General features: G+C 35.9%; 2 protein-coding genes across 2 annotated transcripts; one reads left to right on the top strand and one right to left on the bottom strand.

Moving 5' to 3' along the window:
• Positions 1-7,535: 7,535 nt before the first annotated feature.
• On the top strand, positions 7,536-8,480 carry LOC110735835 (uncharacterized mitochondrial protein AtMg00810-like). The gene has a single exon (XM_021916018.1). The coding sequence runs from the start codon at positions 7,536-7,538 to the stop codon at positions 8,478-8,480; it is 945 nt and encodes a 314-aa protein (XP_021771710.1).
• A 1,490-nt stretch (positions 8,481-9,970) lies between these two features.
• Positions 9,971-13,758, bottom strand: LOC110735797 (petal death protein-like). The gene is made up of 6 exons (XM_021915982.1): positions 13,437-13,758; positions 11,524-11,597; positions 11,348-11,430; positions 11,155-11,179; positions 10,860-11,026; positions 9,971-10,583 (listed from the first exon to the last, which is right to left on the bottom strand). The coding sequence occupies exons 1-6, from the start codon at positions 13,646-13,648 to the stop codon at positions 10,221-10,223; spliced, it is 924 nt and encodes a 307-aa protein (XP_021771674.1). The 5' UTR covers positions 13,649-13,758; the 3' UTR covers positions 9,971-10,220.
• Between the last annotated feature and the right edge of the window lie 327 nt (positions 13,759-14,085).

The following is a 14,085-nucleotide window of genomic DNA, read 5'->3' as shown; positions in this document are numbered from 1 at the left end:
GAGCCCAACTGTATGAAACAAGCAATAATATATATGAAACATTAATATTAAAAATTGAAACACTTGATATATTTTACGAAACATCATTAACGTACACCAACTACACATAATGGATGGCTGAGATTAATTATCAATTTCCCATGCATTTTCTTGGGAACACGCATTTCAGTCATTGGTACATGCTTTTTAATTTTCTTGGGAACACGCATTTCAGTCATTGGTACATTTCACACATATGGTATGGAACAATGTATAATATTTATGGGACAATAGTTCTTAATTCTGGAACAATATAAATAATATTCGAATGAAATATTATATGAAACATCAATGATTTTTATGTATAAAACAATATCATTAGTATATGAAACAACACATATATTTTATGGAACATAAGCACTATAAAATGAAACATAAGGTATATTTTTTGAAACATCAGATAAGGTATAAGAAATCACAGTACACCTAGTTCATATAGAGCCCAACTGTATGAAACAAGCAATAATATATATGAAACATTAATATTATAAATTGAAACACTTGATATATTTTACGAAACATCATTAACGACGTACACTTCAACTACATTTTAACGTAACGTGTTTCAATGCAATAAATAATAAAAAGCATGTAATAATGACAGCTTTTGGCAGATTTTGTGTCCCAATGCACAAAAATTAAAAAAAAAATACAAACAATCATTACAATTAATGAAGGTGGCCCACGTGAATTCCCACTAATGAAACAATAAATCTAAACCATTCATCTAATAAAAATGAATGGTGTTAGATGAGTTCTCATTTTAAAATGGTTCTCACCTAAGCCATGGGTTCTCACATGATCCCATTTCTATATATATATATATATATGACGGAGAAGTTTAATTCTTATTTTAGATTATCAATTACATTAGTTCTAAAAAAACAAAGATTATCAATGACATTAATTACAATATGAGTTTAGGCCGCACATGTTAAAAAGTACGTACAATTGAAGGGTTTTATAATTTGAGTCTTAGAATATGATCGCTCAAAAAATCAATAGAAGACGAGTATTAATTTAAGCCTATTTCTCTCATGCTCTCCAATATAATATGAATAAAATACAACTAAAATTGTGAGATTTATATATGAGCCTTGACACATAGATAGGATGTTTTAAACAATATATTGTAGTTTTTTTTTTTTTTTTTTTTTTTTTTCTTAGAAACAATACTATAGTATAATTGATGTGTCCAAAAAATTTAAAACCACTTATATATATTAGCAATTTACAGAAATCATTAAAAAATTTCATTTTATTGGTGTTTTCGGCGTAAAGATTAAATACTACCTATTTCTGGAAACATAATTCTCCTAAGTGTGTTAGGGTATTTCGGTGATATCCTAGAATTTATGTCAGAGAATTCCGCCTTGCAAAGGTATGTCTGAGCACTCCGCCTTTATGCCTGAGGGCTCGGCCTGCAAAACAGAGAAGGTTAGCTGCCCCGAAGGTGTGACCCGAGAAAGCCCCTCCGATGCTTAAGTCAATGAGTGTCCTTTCTAAAGAGAGAGAGAGAGTGTACTTAGAGAGATAAAGTAGAGAGAATTAGTAAAAAGTTACTCTCATTAATGATTAGAGAGCTATTTATAGTTGTACTTGCAGGTGGCAAAGTTGTACTTAGTTGAACAGATTAAGGACAAATACATACTTTATAATGATTAATGATGGGCTGGATCATAGAGGGGTATATTTATCATTTAGGTAATTGGGCTTAGGATATGGACTAGGCCCAAACACCACGTATCTAGATTTGTCAAAAAATTAATGTCAAATCAACCCAAAAATTAATGTCAAATCAACCCAAAAATTAATGCCACTAATAGTAATTAATTTTTCTCTAACTTGAATATGACATCCACAGTTCTTGTTGGTGTGTATTAAACTAATTCACTCACGATTAAAAGGCTAATAATCATTAAGAAGCAAAACCTTTAATAAAAAAAAAAAAAAGATTATATAGCACCAAAAAAAGTACTTATACTTCGTACATCCATTCAAACCACACGAAAAAATGAATCAACCATTTATTTATTTATTTATTTATTTTATAAACGTGTGTCCACGTTATTTTCTCTCTCTCTCTTTTTTTTTTAAATCAATTTTTTTTGTTTTCAGCAACCTTGAGTATGTATGGCCAGTAAAGTTGGGCACCGTGCCGTGCCGTGCCGGCCGTGCCTAGCCACACGACGGGCCGTGACATGCCGTGCCGGCCATTTTCACAAGTCGGCCGTGCTCGTGCCAAATTTCAATTTCCTTGTTCACGGCACAGCCCACTGGGGGTTCCACGTGCCGTGTCGTGCCGCTGCCGTGCTCGTGCGGGGTCGGGCCATCTGGCGTGCCGTGCTGAGCAGCCTGCGTGCCAGCCGACCCATGCCCAGCTCTTTGTATGGGGCTAAAATGACAAAACTACAAAAGTGAAACTTGGTATTGAGGATATATTTTGTGAAAGATTTTATGTGGTAGTTATTTGGGGTTATCTTTTATATTATTTACTAACTATAGTTATCAATGTTATGGTAATTATAGGGTTAGCATTGTGTATATATTATATTGTTTTCAATTCTTTAATGAGAATTAAGCCGTGAGTTCATACAAATTCTACATGGTATCGGAGCCTAGTTTAATTTTTTTAAATTTTTTTTAAACAATTTTTTTTCACTGAACCATGGTGGACAACAGCAATCCACCAACACCAGATAATGAGTGCAATAGTAGTCGAGGTCCATTGCGGGCCAATGCTACATCGGTCAATGGTCTTAGTTTGAGTTCGACTGGCCAGTTGTTTCTAAGTGAACAATGGCAAACAATTACAAGTTTGGTGGATAATACCAAAATTTTCGAAAATCGTTTGAATAATAAGTTTGATGATACATCTTGGATTATTGATACAAGAGCCATGCATCATGTTACAGGAGAAAAATCTTAGCCTTTTGACACAAAGAGCTTTGAATGTCCAGTAGGGTTACCAAACGGTGAAACAGTGTTGACTCCTCTTATTGGTTTTGTTCGTTTGTCGGACAAAATTATTCTAACTGGGTGCTCTATGTCCTTAATTTGAGTTGTAATTTACTTTCTGTTTCACAACTTAATAATGAGCTTAATTGTATTGTCCAATTTAACTCTTATATGCGTGCTATACGGGATCAAACGAAGGAGTTGACTGGAACGGGAGCTAGGAAGGACGGATTGTACTATTTTAGCAAATCGAATTCCGTGCATCATGTGGGTGCTATTGGCGCAAGGTCGAATTTGGAGCTATGACATCGTCGTATGGGTCATCCTTTCGAGAAAGCAGTTAAGTTGCTTCTTACTGTTAATTGCGAAGATAGTCTTGATAAGGGGTGTGAACTATGTATGTGTGCTAAACATCCTAGAGATAGTTTTCCTTTGAGTGATAACATAGCGTCTAGAATATTTGAGAAAGTTCATTGTGATTTATGGGGTCCATATCGTCATGTTTCGTCGTGCGGAGCTTGTTATTGTTAGACAATTGTTGATGATTATTCTAGAGCAGTATGAATATACTTGTTGATTGATAAAAATGAGGTGTTTCGTATGTTTTTGATGTTTGTTTCTATGGTAGAAAGACAATTTTCCCAAACAATCAAAGTTGTGCAAAGTGACAACGGGAGCTAGGAAGGACGGATTGTACTATTTTAGCAAATCGAATTCCGTGCATCATGTGGGTGCTATTGGCGCAAGGTCGAATTTGGAGCTATGGCATCGTCGTATGGGTCATCCTTTCGAGAAAGCAGTTAAGTTGCTTCTTACTGTTAATTGCGAAGATAGTCTTGATAAGGGGTGTGAACTATGTATGTGTGCTAAACATCCTAGAGATAGTTTTCCTTTGAGTGATAACAAAGCGTCTAGAATATTTGAGAAAGTTCATTGTGATTTATGGGGTCCATATCGTCATGTTTCGTCGTGCGGAGCTTGTTATTGTTAGACAATTGTTGATGATTATTCTAGAGCAGTATGAATATACTTGTTGATTGATAAAAATGAGGTGTTTCGTATGTTTTTGATGTTTGTTTCTATGGTAGAAAGACACTTTTCCCAAACAATCAAAGTTGTGCAAAGTGACAATGGTACTGAGTTTAATTGTTTGCTTGATTTTTTTGCTGCAACTGAGATTATTTTTCAAACCTCTTGTGTGGGTACACCACAAAAAAACGGGAGGGTTGAGAGAAAACATAAACACATTTTGGAAGTAGGGAGAGCTTTGAGATTTCAAGCCAAATTGCCGATATATTTTTTGGGTGAGCGTGTACTTGCTGCAGCTCATTTAATTAACTGAACTCCTACTCCTTTGCTTCACAACAAAACTCCCTTCGAAATTCTTTTTAATAAACCACCTTTATTTGATGTTATTCGTACTTTTGAGTGTCTATGTTTCGCTCATAATAAGAAAACCAATGGAGATAAATTTGCAAATAGGAGTCGAAAATGTGTTTTTGTGGGTTATCCGTTTGGGAAGAAAGGATGGAGACTATATGACCTTGATTCCAAAGTTTTCTTTGTTTCCCAAGATGTTAAATTTGTTGAAGATGTGTTCCCGTTTGTGTAGGGAATATTTCAACACTCAACTTTGAACCCACTGTGATCATGCACTCAAGCATGGTGGCGTCCAAAGGGAAAGAAGCTAGAGCAAAAGAGTCGGCAACAAGTTTTTGGAACTTGTAAACCGTTCACGAGTATGAAGTTTACACCCCATTCACGATCATGGAGATCGCTAACTACATAGTGGTCTGGAACCATGACTGGAAATTTGGGGATGATGGTACGAATCCAACCTAAAAGAGATTGAACCCGCCCTAAATCGGCCTCTACTTAATCCTTATGATATTCATGTGTGCTTTCCAATCAACATACACACAATAAGTTAGCCCTAAACCTGTTTAATCTATATTGGTTGATTATTAATGCACAAATAAATCTATTATTGGCGATCACTTGAATTAAAATCATATTAGCCTAAAACAAATTAATAATTATCTTATTAGGCATGACTCAAGTACGAATTCCCCTTAAAACCTGCAAGAAGAGGCGTGATCAAGCAATAACAATAAATCAAGCAACATAATTATAATTGACACAACAAATCATCATCATCAAAATAAAGCAATATCCCCAAAATAATATTAGCAAGATCCTAGGCATGATACTAAATAGATTAATAACAAACCCTAGCATGTCACTAAATAAAAAAGAATCAAAGCTTTAGCCTAAACATGATACTAGAAAGCATGATATTAGGAATATTAAAATAACACCCTAAACATGATACTAGGAATCATAAAAGCATCCTAACATGATACTAGGAATTAAAATAATATTCTAAGCATGATTTCTATATCAAAAGCAAGGAATAAAGATAGTAGATCTACTTACTTTGACGCTTCGTATCTCTTTCTATCAAAACAATACACGCGTTAGTAACTTCAAGAAAGATTAAATCAAACAAATAAATCAAATAATGATAAAAATACAGATTTAGCACCAAACCCTCAGAAATATCAACCTTTCACTTCGAGGTCGAAGACAACTTTGAGAACGGCTTGGAGTATTCAAGACTCGTGAAGGACATATGGTGTTGGGATGTGTTTAGGCTAAAGCTAAGAAAGAGAGAGAGAAAAGCTTATAGCTTAGAGAGGGAAAGAGATGATTGTTGGTGATCAAACTTGTTGATGATTGAAAACGGGGGAAAACGTCCCTATATTTAGGAAAAAATGAGGGAAAAGATCAGAAAAGGAGTCAGAATCCGACTCGGAGTAAAACGCCTTCCATCGCGTAACGATGGTTACATCGCGGCGCGATGCTTATATTGCTGCATGATATTAGCATCGCTATGCGATATTTCCATCACTGCGCGATGCTTTTCAAAAGATAAGATTTGTACGAAATCCAACTTTCAATCAAATTGGGTTAGTCGAATATCCGTATTTTTCCTTATTTTATCAGAATTAAATCTATTAAATACAAGTGTTTTATTTGATATAAAATTCTTATATTTAATCTTTTCAAAAACAGGATAAATTATAATCTTTCTAGAAGATAATAATCAATCCTAAGGGATTTAGGACTCAAAACAACCTTCTAGATAATTCTAAAAACTTATGACAAATTCTAATGGTTTTAGAAATACAATTAAGATAAATGGACCCTCCACATGATCATTGGGTCCGCGGATAAGGCTCAGTTTGGACCCAATTTAGTATTTGGTCATAACTTCTTCGTTATAACTTGAATTTGGGCTTATAATACATTGTTGGAAAGCTCTTTTCAAGCCCCATCCAACTACACAATTATTGGACCCAGATTATGGACCAAAATAAACTGTTTTGGACCGTTTTATAAAAAGGACACGAAAATAATGATTTTAAGGACACAAAATGAATTACTTTAGGCTAAAACATTTAAAGAAAGGTTAAAAATGGTCAAGACTAAAGGGAAATTCACGAGACTCTTCAACTCTTCACCTAAATCGATAATCAAAGACGTGAAAGGTACTCATCACGGGGTTTGGTTTTTGGGGAGACACAATCAAGTGTCTACAGTTTTTTTGCCCGAAAGATGTTAATATTGGGTCACGCGTTTATGAGTCAAATGGTGATGTTCATGATGATTTTGCTGCTTATGAAGATTTTGATGGGATGGTGTATGATAATGATGGTGAGCACAACAAAACTAATTTGGGCACTAATGGTGATCATGGTGTTGTGAATATTGGGGATAATGGGGCTGTCCTAGATTCCGCGGGCTCAGGAGCTACATCCTAGTAGCAAGCCCGAGCAACTGCCTCCCCGCAGGGGGAACTTGCGGGCGCAGGATCAGAAATGCAGCAAGCTGCGGGCGCAGGTGAAGAGCACAACAGCTTGCTGATACTGCCGAGGCTAGTAGCCTAGCACAGCAGCAACAACTAGCTGGTGCCGATAAGACCAACAGTTCCAGTTAGCAGCAGGCCACGGCTCACCCTCCCATAGGTTGTGGTCTCCGTGATAAAGCTTCGGGATTATGTGACTTGCTCAGTTTTTGCTAAAAATCCGTCTCCCTCCACTCCATCTTCCAATTCTCCTTCAGGTACTCCTTATCCTTTCACACATTATATAAATCGTGACAAATTTTTTGTGAATTATCGTAAATTTCTTGCAGCAATTGTAAGTGGAAAGGATCCAAAATCATTTAAAGAGGCCATGAAACATGAAGGTTGGCATAAGTCTATGCAAGAAGAAATGAACGCATTAGAAGACAATGGGACTTGGACTTTAGAGCGTCTTCTCCCAGGTAAACGTGCTCTAGGGAGTCAATGGGTATATAAGACAAAGTTTCTGTCGAATGGTGATATTGAACGCCTCAAGTCTTGGTTAGTTGTTTTTGGGAATCATCAGCAATAAGGCATAGATTATGGTGAAACGTTTGCTCCAGTTGCAAAAATGACTACAGTTCAAGCTTTTCTTGCAATTGCGGTCTCTAAAAACTAGAAACTTCATCAAATGGCTGCACTTGGTAGTTTCAAAGCTTATCTGTGTGATTGTTTCAAAATGAAGGACTTTGGTCCTTTGAAGTATTTCTTGGGCATAGAAGTTGCTCGTAGTTCTTCAGGTCTATTTTTGTGCCAACGGAAGTATACTTTGGATATTATTTCTAAAGTAGGTTTGTTAGGGGAAAAACCGAGTGGTTTTCCCATTGAGCAAAACCACAAGCTCGGCCTTGCTACAGGTGAGCTTCTTGCGGATCCGGAGAGTTATCGTAGGCTAGTTGGCCGTTTGATCTACTTTGCGGTCACTAGACTTGATTTTGTGTACCCAGTTCATATCTTGTCTCAGTTTGTGCAAGAGCCTCGCAGTGAACATTGGGAAGCAGCTCTACGCGTTGTTCGTTATTTGAAAGGTACCTCGGATCAAGGTATTTTGTTGAGTGCTGACAGTGATCTAACCTTGCAAGGTTGGTGTGATTCAGATTGGGCGGCTTGTCCTCTTACTCGTCGTTCTTTGACAAGTTGGTTGGTGTTTCTTGGGCATTCGCCAATTTCTTGGAAGACTAAGAAGCAACACACTGTATCGAAATCTTTGGCTAAGGTTGAATATCGGTCTATGGAAACCATCACTTGTGAGTTAAAGTGGCTTAAGGCCTTGTTGTTGAGCTTGGGTGTGCAACATCCAAAGGCAATCAAGTTGTTTTGTGATAGTGAGTTTGCTTTGCACATTGCAAAGAATCCGGTTTTTCATGAAAGAACCAAACACATTGAGGTTGATTGTCATTTCGTTCGAGATGCAATTAATAAAGGCTTAATTTCTCCATCATACGTTTCTACTCCTTCCCAATTGGCTGACGTCTTCACGAAGGCTCTTGGGAAGTTGGGAAGTCTCAGTTTGATTATCTTCTCTCCAAGTTGGGCATTTTTAACACCCATGCTCCAACTTGGGGGGGGGTATTGAGGATAAATTTTGTGGGAACATTTGGTAGTTATTTGGGGTTATCTTTTATATTGTTTCCTAATCTCTAGTTACCAATGTTATGGTAATTCTAGGGTTAGCATTGTGTATATATAATGTGAATTAAGCCGTGAGTTGATCATACAAATTCTACACTTGGACTCATGCCTTTGTTTCATCACTGATCGACAGAGTCAAACTATTGTGATTTTCTTTGTAAATTGTAACAATTGCATCCAAAGTTATTTACCCCACTTTCATAGTTTTATATGTGCGACAATGAGGGATAGCTCAAGTGGTTAGAGCCTTCCTCCTGATTCCAGGAGATTCTGGGACCGAATCACACCCCGCCCTAGTGGCTCTCTAAACACCCAAAAAAAAAAAGTTTTATATGTGCTATTATATGAGAATCAAAATCATGGCTGAGCTTATATTACGTAAAGTTCTAGAGTGGTATTCAAGATTATGGACCAAATTTAGTACGAGTATATATCTATCACTACATAACCTTTATGTAACAGGTTGGCAACAACGAATATACTAAGGGGTCGTTTGGTTTGCATAGGGTAAACGGAGTGGAATGAATAAATTAAAGGGAATGAAAATCTCTCAAATTAGTGTGTTGTTTGTTTTAAAAATCAAAGGGAATCAGATCCACCACATCACCACCACCACTACACAAATTTATTTTAGTAATCCAACCTCCCCCCTTACCCCAGCAACCCAACCACCCAACTTTTGAAATCCGGCCACCCAACCTAGCGGCGAGCTCACGGAGAAGAGGGGTTTTGGGGTTGTTGGTGGTTTCGGGGATTTGGTGGTTGTTTTGGGGTTTGAGAGTGGCCGGGGTTTTGAAATTTCATGGTGGTTGGGGTTTTGGTTGGGATGACGACACCCAGTAGGTGGTGCACGTGAGAGCAGCGGCGAGCTCACGAGCGTTGGATTGGACAAGGAAGCGACGGCGACGTCTTGGAGACAGTGGTGGAGTTCACGGAGAGCGGGATTAGGTGGTGGAGTTCACGGAGAGCAGGGTTTTTGCGGGAGTGGGGGAGTTTTTAGGGGGAGGGGATCTCCGGCGAGGGACGGGGGAGCTCCGGCAATGGGCGAGGGAGCTCCGACGAGGGACGGTGGAGGTGCGGCGATGGTAGCTGGGTGGTGGGGATAGGATAGGATGGTGGTGGCTGGTTTGGATGTGGTGGTGTTGTGGTGGTTAAGGAAAGGGAATGGAAAAACCTAGGGGGGTGGGGAATGAAGTTGGAAGAATTTGGGGTAATGGAGAGGGTAAAGGGAATGGAAAAAATGTCAAACAAACAACAAGAAAGGGAATCAGGACAATTGATTCCCATTCCCTTTGATTAATACCCCAACCAAACGGCCCCTAAAGACCAAACTTGTTGGGTAGTTAAATACATATTGCTTTAACGGTTCAAGTATATATAATACCTCGCAAAGAAATCTCATACCATAAACCAATAATAAAAATTCACCCAAGATAGAAAAAATAGCTTCGAATTATATTTGATTACTAATATTGATGAGATTACAAGCATCTACACCTTGCAGGCTCTCAAAACAGGTTTTAAATAAACTTACAACATTACTCAATATGCAAAATTATTATTTTCTCAAACAAATATTAAACTAATTTCATAATCTTACAAAACTCAATTGCACAAACATGCATGTCTTTAATTTCAACTCTTGTATATGTCGAGCTAAACATGCCAAGATAGGTAAAAAGTCTTAGGATTCCAAAGATTTTGGGGTGAAGTTCTTGAACTTTGATTCCATTTCATACCATGATTCCAAGCTAATCATGTCATTAAATTCAGAGAAAGTAACCATCTTGTCCAAGTCATCCCTAGTGGTACCCTTTTCCTTAAGAACCTTCATGATTCCAACCAAAGCTTTGGTTGTAGCATAGATTGTTGATAGTGAATGAGCAATCAAGTGGAATCCCATCTCCTTGAACTCTGCTGGTGTATGTAATGGGGTCTTTCCACCTTCAATCATGTTAGCGATTCTCAAACCTTTTGTACCCTTGACAACCTCGTTAAGCTCATCGATGTTTGCAGGTGCCTCAACGAAGGTTGCATCAGCTCCGGCCTATGTATAGACAAATTTAAATGTTATGACTTTTATGCATCTTATTATAATCATATAGTTAGCGCATATAATTACAAACATTTTTTGGAATAGATAGTACATAAGCCTTTATGATTGATTGAATTTCCTAATATGCCAAATAAATTCAAGTTAGTGGTTTGTTGATGAAAATAATATAAGACAAGAGCTTTTTATTGAGTTCATATTGAAGAATGTGTTTTGTTCATCAGGCGTATTTTAATTTGGTGTCGTGCTATTTAGTTTTCAGGATTGTACCTCTCTGTAAAGGTTGGCACGTCTAATTGCTTCTTGAAGACCGTGTGGTGCTCTAGCATCAGTTCTTGCTACCAAGAAGAAATCAGATTCACCAATAGCTTCTCTTGCTGCTGCAATTTTAAGTGCATGCTCTTCTGCAGGTACAACACTCTTACCACGCATATGACCTATAAAATAAGATAAACAAGAAGTAAATTATTAACGTTCGATATGGTCTACCATGTTAGCAATTAATGTAAAAGTACGGTGGAATATATTTTGCAAAAATATTGATAATGTAGTGCAAAGTACTTACCACACTTTTTTGGCCATACTTGATCCTGAAAAAATTGAAATACATGTGATCCAATCAGTAAATATTATTAAATTGTACAAACAACCCCCTTTTTTCTTTACTTGTGAAGTTGATTTCTTAGTCACATTCAATTTTAATTATTGTCCTACTGCTATACTAGTAGTATTAAAGTGATTCGTGAAAAACATTTTACCTCTAGGAAAACACCCTTAGCACCGGCTGCAATCAAGTCTTTGATGAATCTTTGCACATTGAGAGGGCCACCACCTCCGGTGTCTGTCATAAGGCAAGAAATTACACTTTTTATGAGTAAAGTACGTCTTTATAACAATGGGACATGCATGAAAAGGATCGTTTTAATTTCTTTACCTCCATCAACAACGACACACAAACTTGGAGCAGCAGCAGTCATTCTACGGACAACTCCTACAACTTCTGCGGTCCTGTATCACAAATTCGTATTAATTAGCTAGGCTCAAAAAGTCACAATAATACTCTAACCTCAACCTCAACCAACCCTCATGTATGGCCCCTCTTAAAAACAAAAAGATAAAGCAAAAAGATATGTTTCGAGTTGAGTCTTATTGAGTTAAAAACAAAACAATACCCCATCCTCAACACAAACAAGGAATTATTGTTGAACCTTAATCACATATTCAATTGATCAATTAAAGTTCAAAATACATGTACTTGTAGATAACGTTGTAAAGATCCAACAATTTTTAGAAGGACAAAATAAGCCTTTGAATATTCATGCCTCTTTACTCTAACTTTTAATTAAATAAAAACTAAATAAACATTATAATTACAGTAAAATTAACATTAATTATTCCGATCGACGCGTGATTTTATCATGCATTCCGAACTTAATACTATTTTAAGTAATATATTAATCCCTTATCTAACGCTCCGAGACGCTTGTTAACAAGATTCTTATTACATTGTCTTACAATAATGTATGGTACTTTTAATGCTATTCCCTACATTTCTTGAAAAAATAAAAATATATGGTATTTGATTTTCAATAATTAAAGATTAAGGATGGAATAATAACTTTTTTTTTTCAAAAAAAGGATGGAATTATAATTTTAAAAACTTGCTCGGTATGTTACTACTCTTTGCCTAATTTATTATTTTGTTTTATACTCTAGATTTGTTTCCTTTTTGTAGGGAGCTTTTCATTAAACTATCAATTTATTAATCCCTCCGTTTCATAATGTTAATCTCATATACTATTTTAGACGTTTCAAAAAGATCTACCCATATTGAATGTGTTCTATTTTTAACTTATTTTTTTTGGAATTAATTGGTTGTGGATTGATGACATAACTCTAAGTAAGAAAATCTCTACCTTGAATTATGCATTATAACTTATGCTTTTCCAAAAAAAATAAATTAAAAAACTTAAATAAGGTAAACTAATTATAAATTATTTTGTACTTTAATGTTAGATTCCAAATATTCTTCTTTTCTTATTTTATGCGATTGATTCCATTGGGGACTAACATTATGAAACGGAGGAAGTATTACATATACCACATATTTGTATCGAAGAAGTACACATTAAATTTCATTAAAAAAAATAAATTAGACGGCTCTAAATATAATAAGTAAATAAAAAAGACAAGTATATGTAGTTCGCCTCTCGGGGACAAAATCTAACTTTACAAACGACAAAAAAGGCAAAATAAAAAAAAAATAATTTGGCCGGCCATAATAATTCATGTACGAACACGAACTTTTTCACTACTACTAGTTCTACTACACATCGCAAATATAATCCCAACAAAATATTAAAAAAAAAACAGATGAACTTTTAAATATTATACTTTATAAATATTCCATTTCTGAAATACGAGTATATACTCTTATATTAATTATTTTCTGATTTTTTCAAGTCAAAATGCACAAGAACATTCCAACAAATAATACCAAAACATATTATGGAGTATAATGTGTATAATAAGTTAAAAGGTCAACCCTTATGTTATAATTTAGATGTAGTACCCGTAATATGTGGATCATAGAACTTACAAGCACACACTTTTAGATGTGTAATTAATTCTTATTTAAGACTATGATTGCAAAAATAACCGACGGTTGTCAACTTTCATGATGAAACTAATCAAAAACTCGCAAATTCTTGCTTAAATTGTGGCAACCTAGCTATGTCAAACGTCACTCGTTTTGTCCCACTTTAATAGATCACATATTAGAATTTTAACACATTATGAAGTACATAGATGTACAAAAATAAAGTGACAAGAGAGAAATATACGTACGTAAGCAAGCCAAAGTCAGGCAAGCCGAGGAGGGCAGCGGAAACACCAAAACCGGAGACAAAGCAAGCTTTGAAGCCGGTTTTGGCACAAATGGCGGCAGAGAAAGCGTCTTGGATACCCGGCATCAACACCGATCCTTCCTCCGCGATCAAACGATGCACGGTTGTCCTCCCCACGACTGCATTACCATTGGTCTCAGGAAGAGAACCCATTTTTTTTCTTCTAAGATTTAGTGGGGAAGGAAGGAGGATAGGAGAAGATGACTTGGGGAACTTTTTTTTTTTTTTTTTTTAATTATTTATGTTTGAGTTGAATAAGTTAGCTTTGATCGTAGTTCTATTTATAGTAGTAAGTAGTGCAGTAAGACTAGGTAATAATGAGTTGTACAAACAAAAGATGCAAAATGTAGGTGGGAAATTTCGTGGATTTAATTTATTTTATGCGAAGGAAAAATTTTTGGAATTTTTTTTTCTTTTTAAGTATATTAAATATTAGAATTATATTGGGAAATTTCGTGGTTTGGATTATTTTAGTTTAAATTTGAAGAAATATAGGGGGTCCCTCCACGTGAGAAAATGCATGGTTGTAGTATTTGGTCACGACTAAAGGTTAAGGGGAGCATAACACCAATCAAACTACATCGAAGTCA

The sequence above is a fragment of the Chenopodium quinoa genome, unplaced genomic scaffold (genome assembly GCF_001683475.1).
Source record: "Chenopodium quinoa cultivar QQ74 unplaced genomic scaffold, ASM168347v1, whole genome shotgun sequence".
Taxonomy (NCBI): Eukaryota; Viridiplantae; Streptophyta; class Magnoliopsida; order Caryophyllales; family Amaranthaceae; genus Chenopodium; species Chenopodium quinoa.
This window is presented reverse-complemented; position numbering and strand designations above follow the sequence as displayed.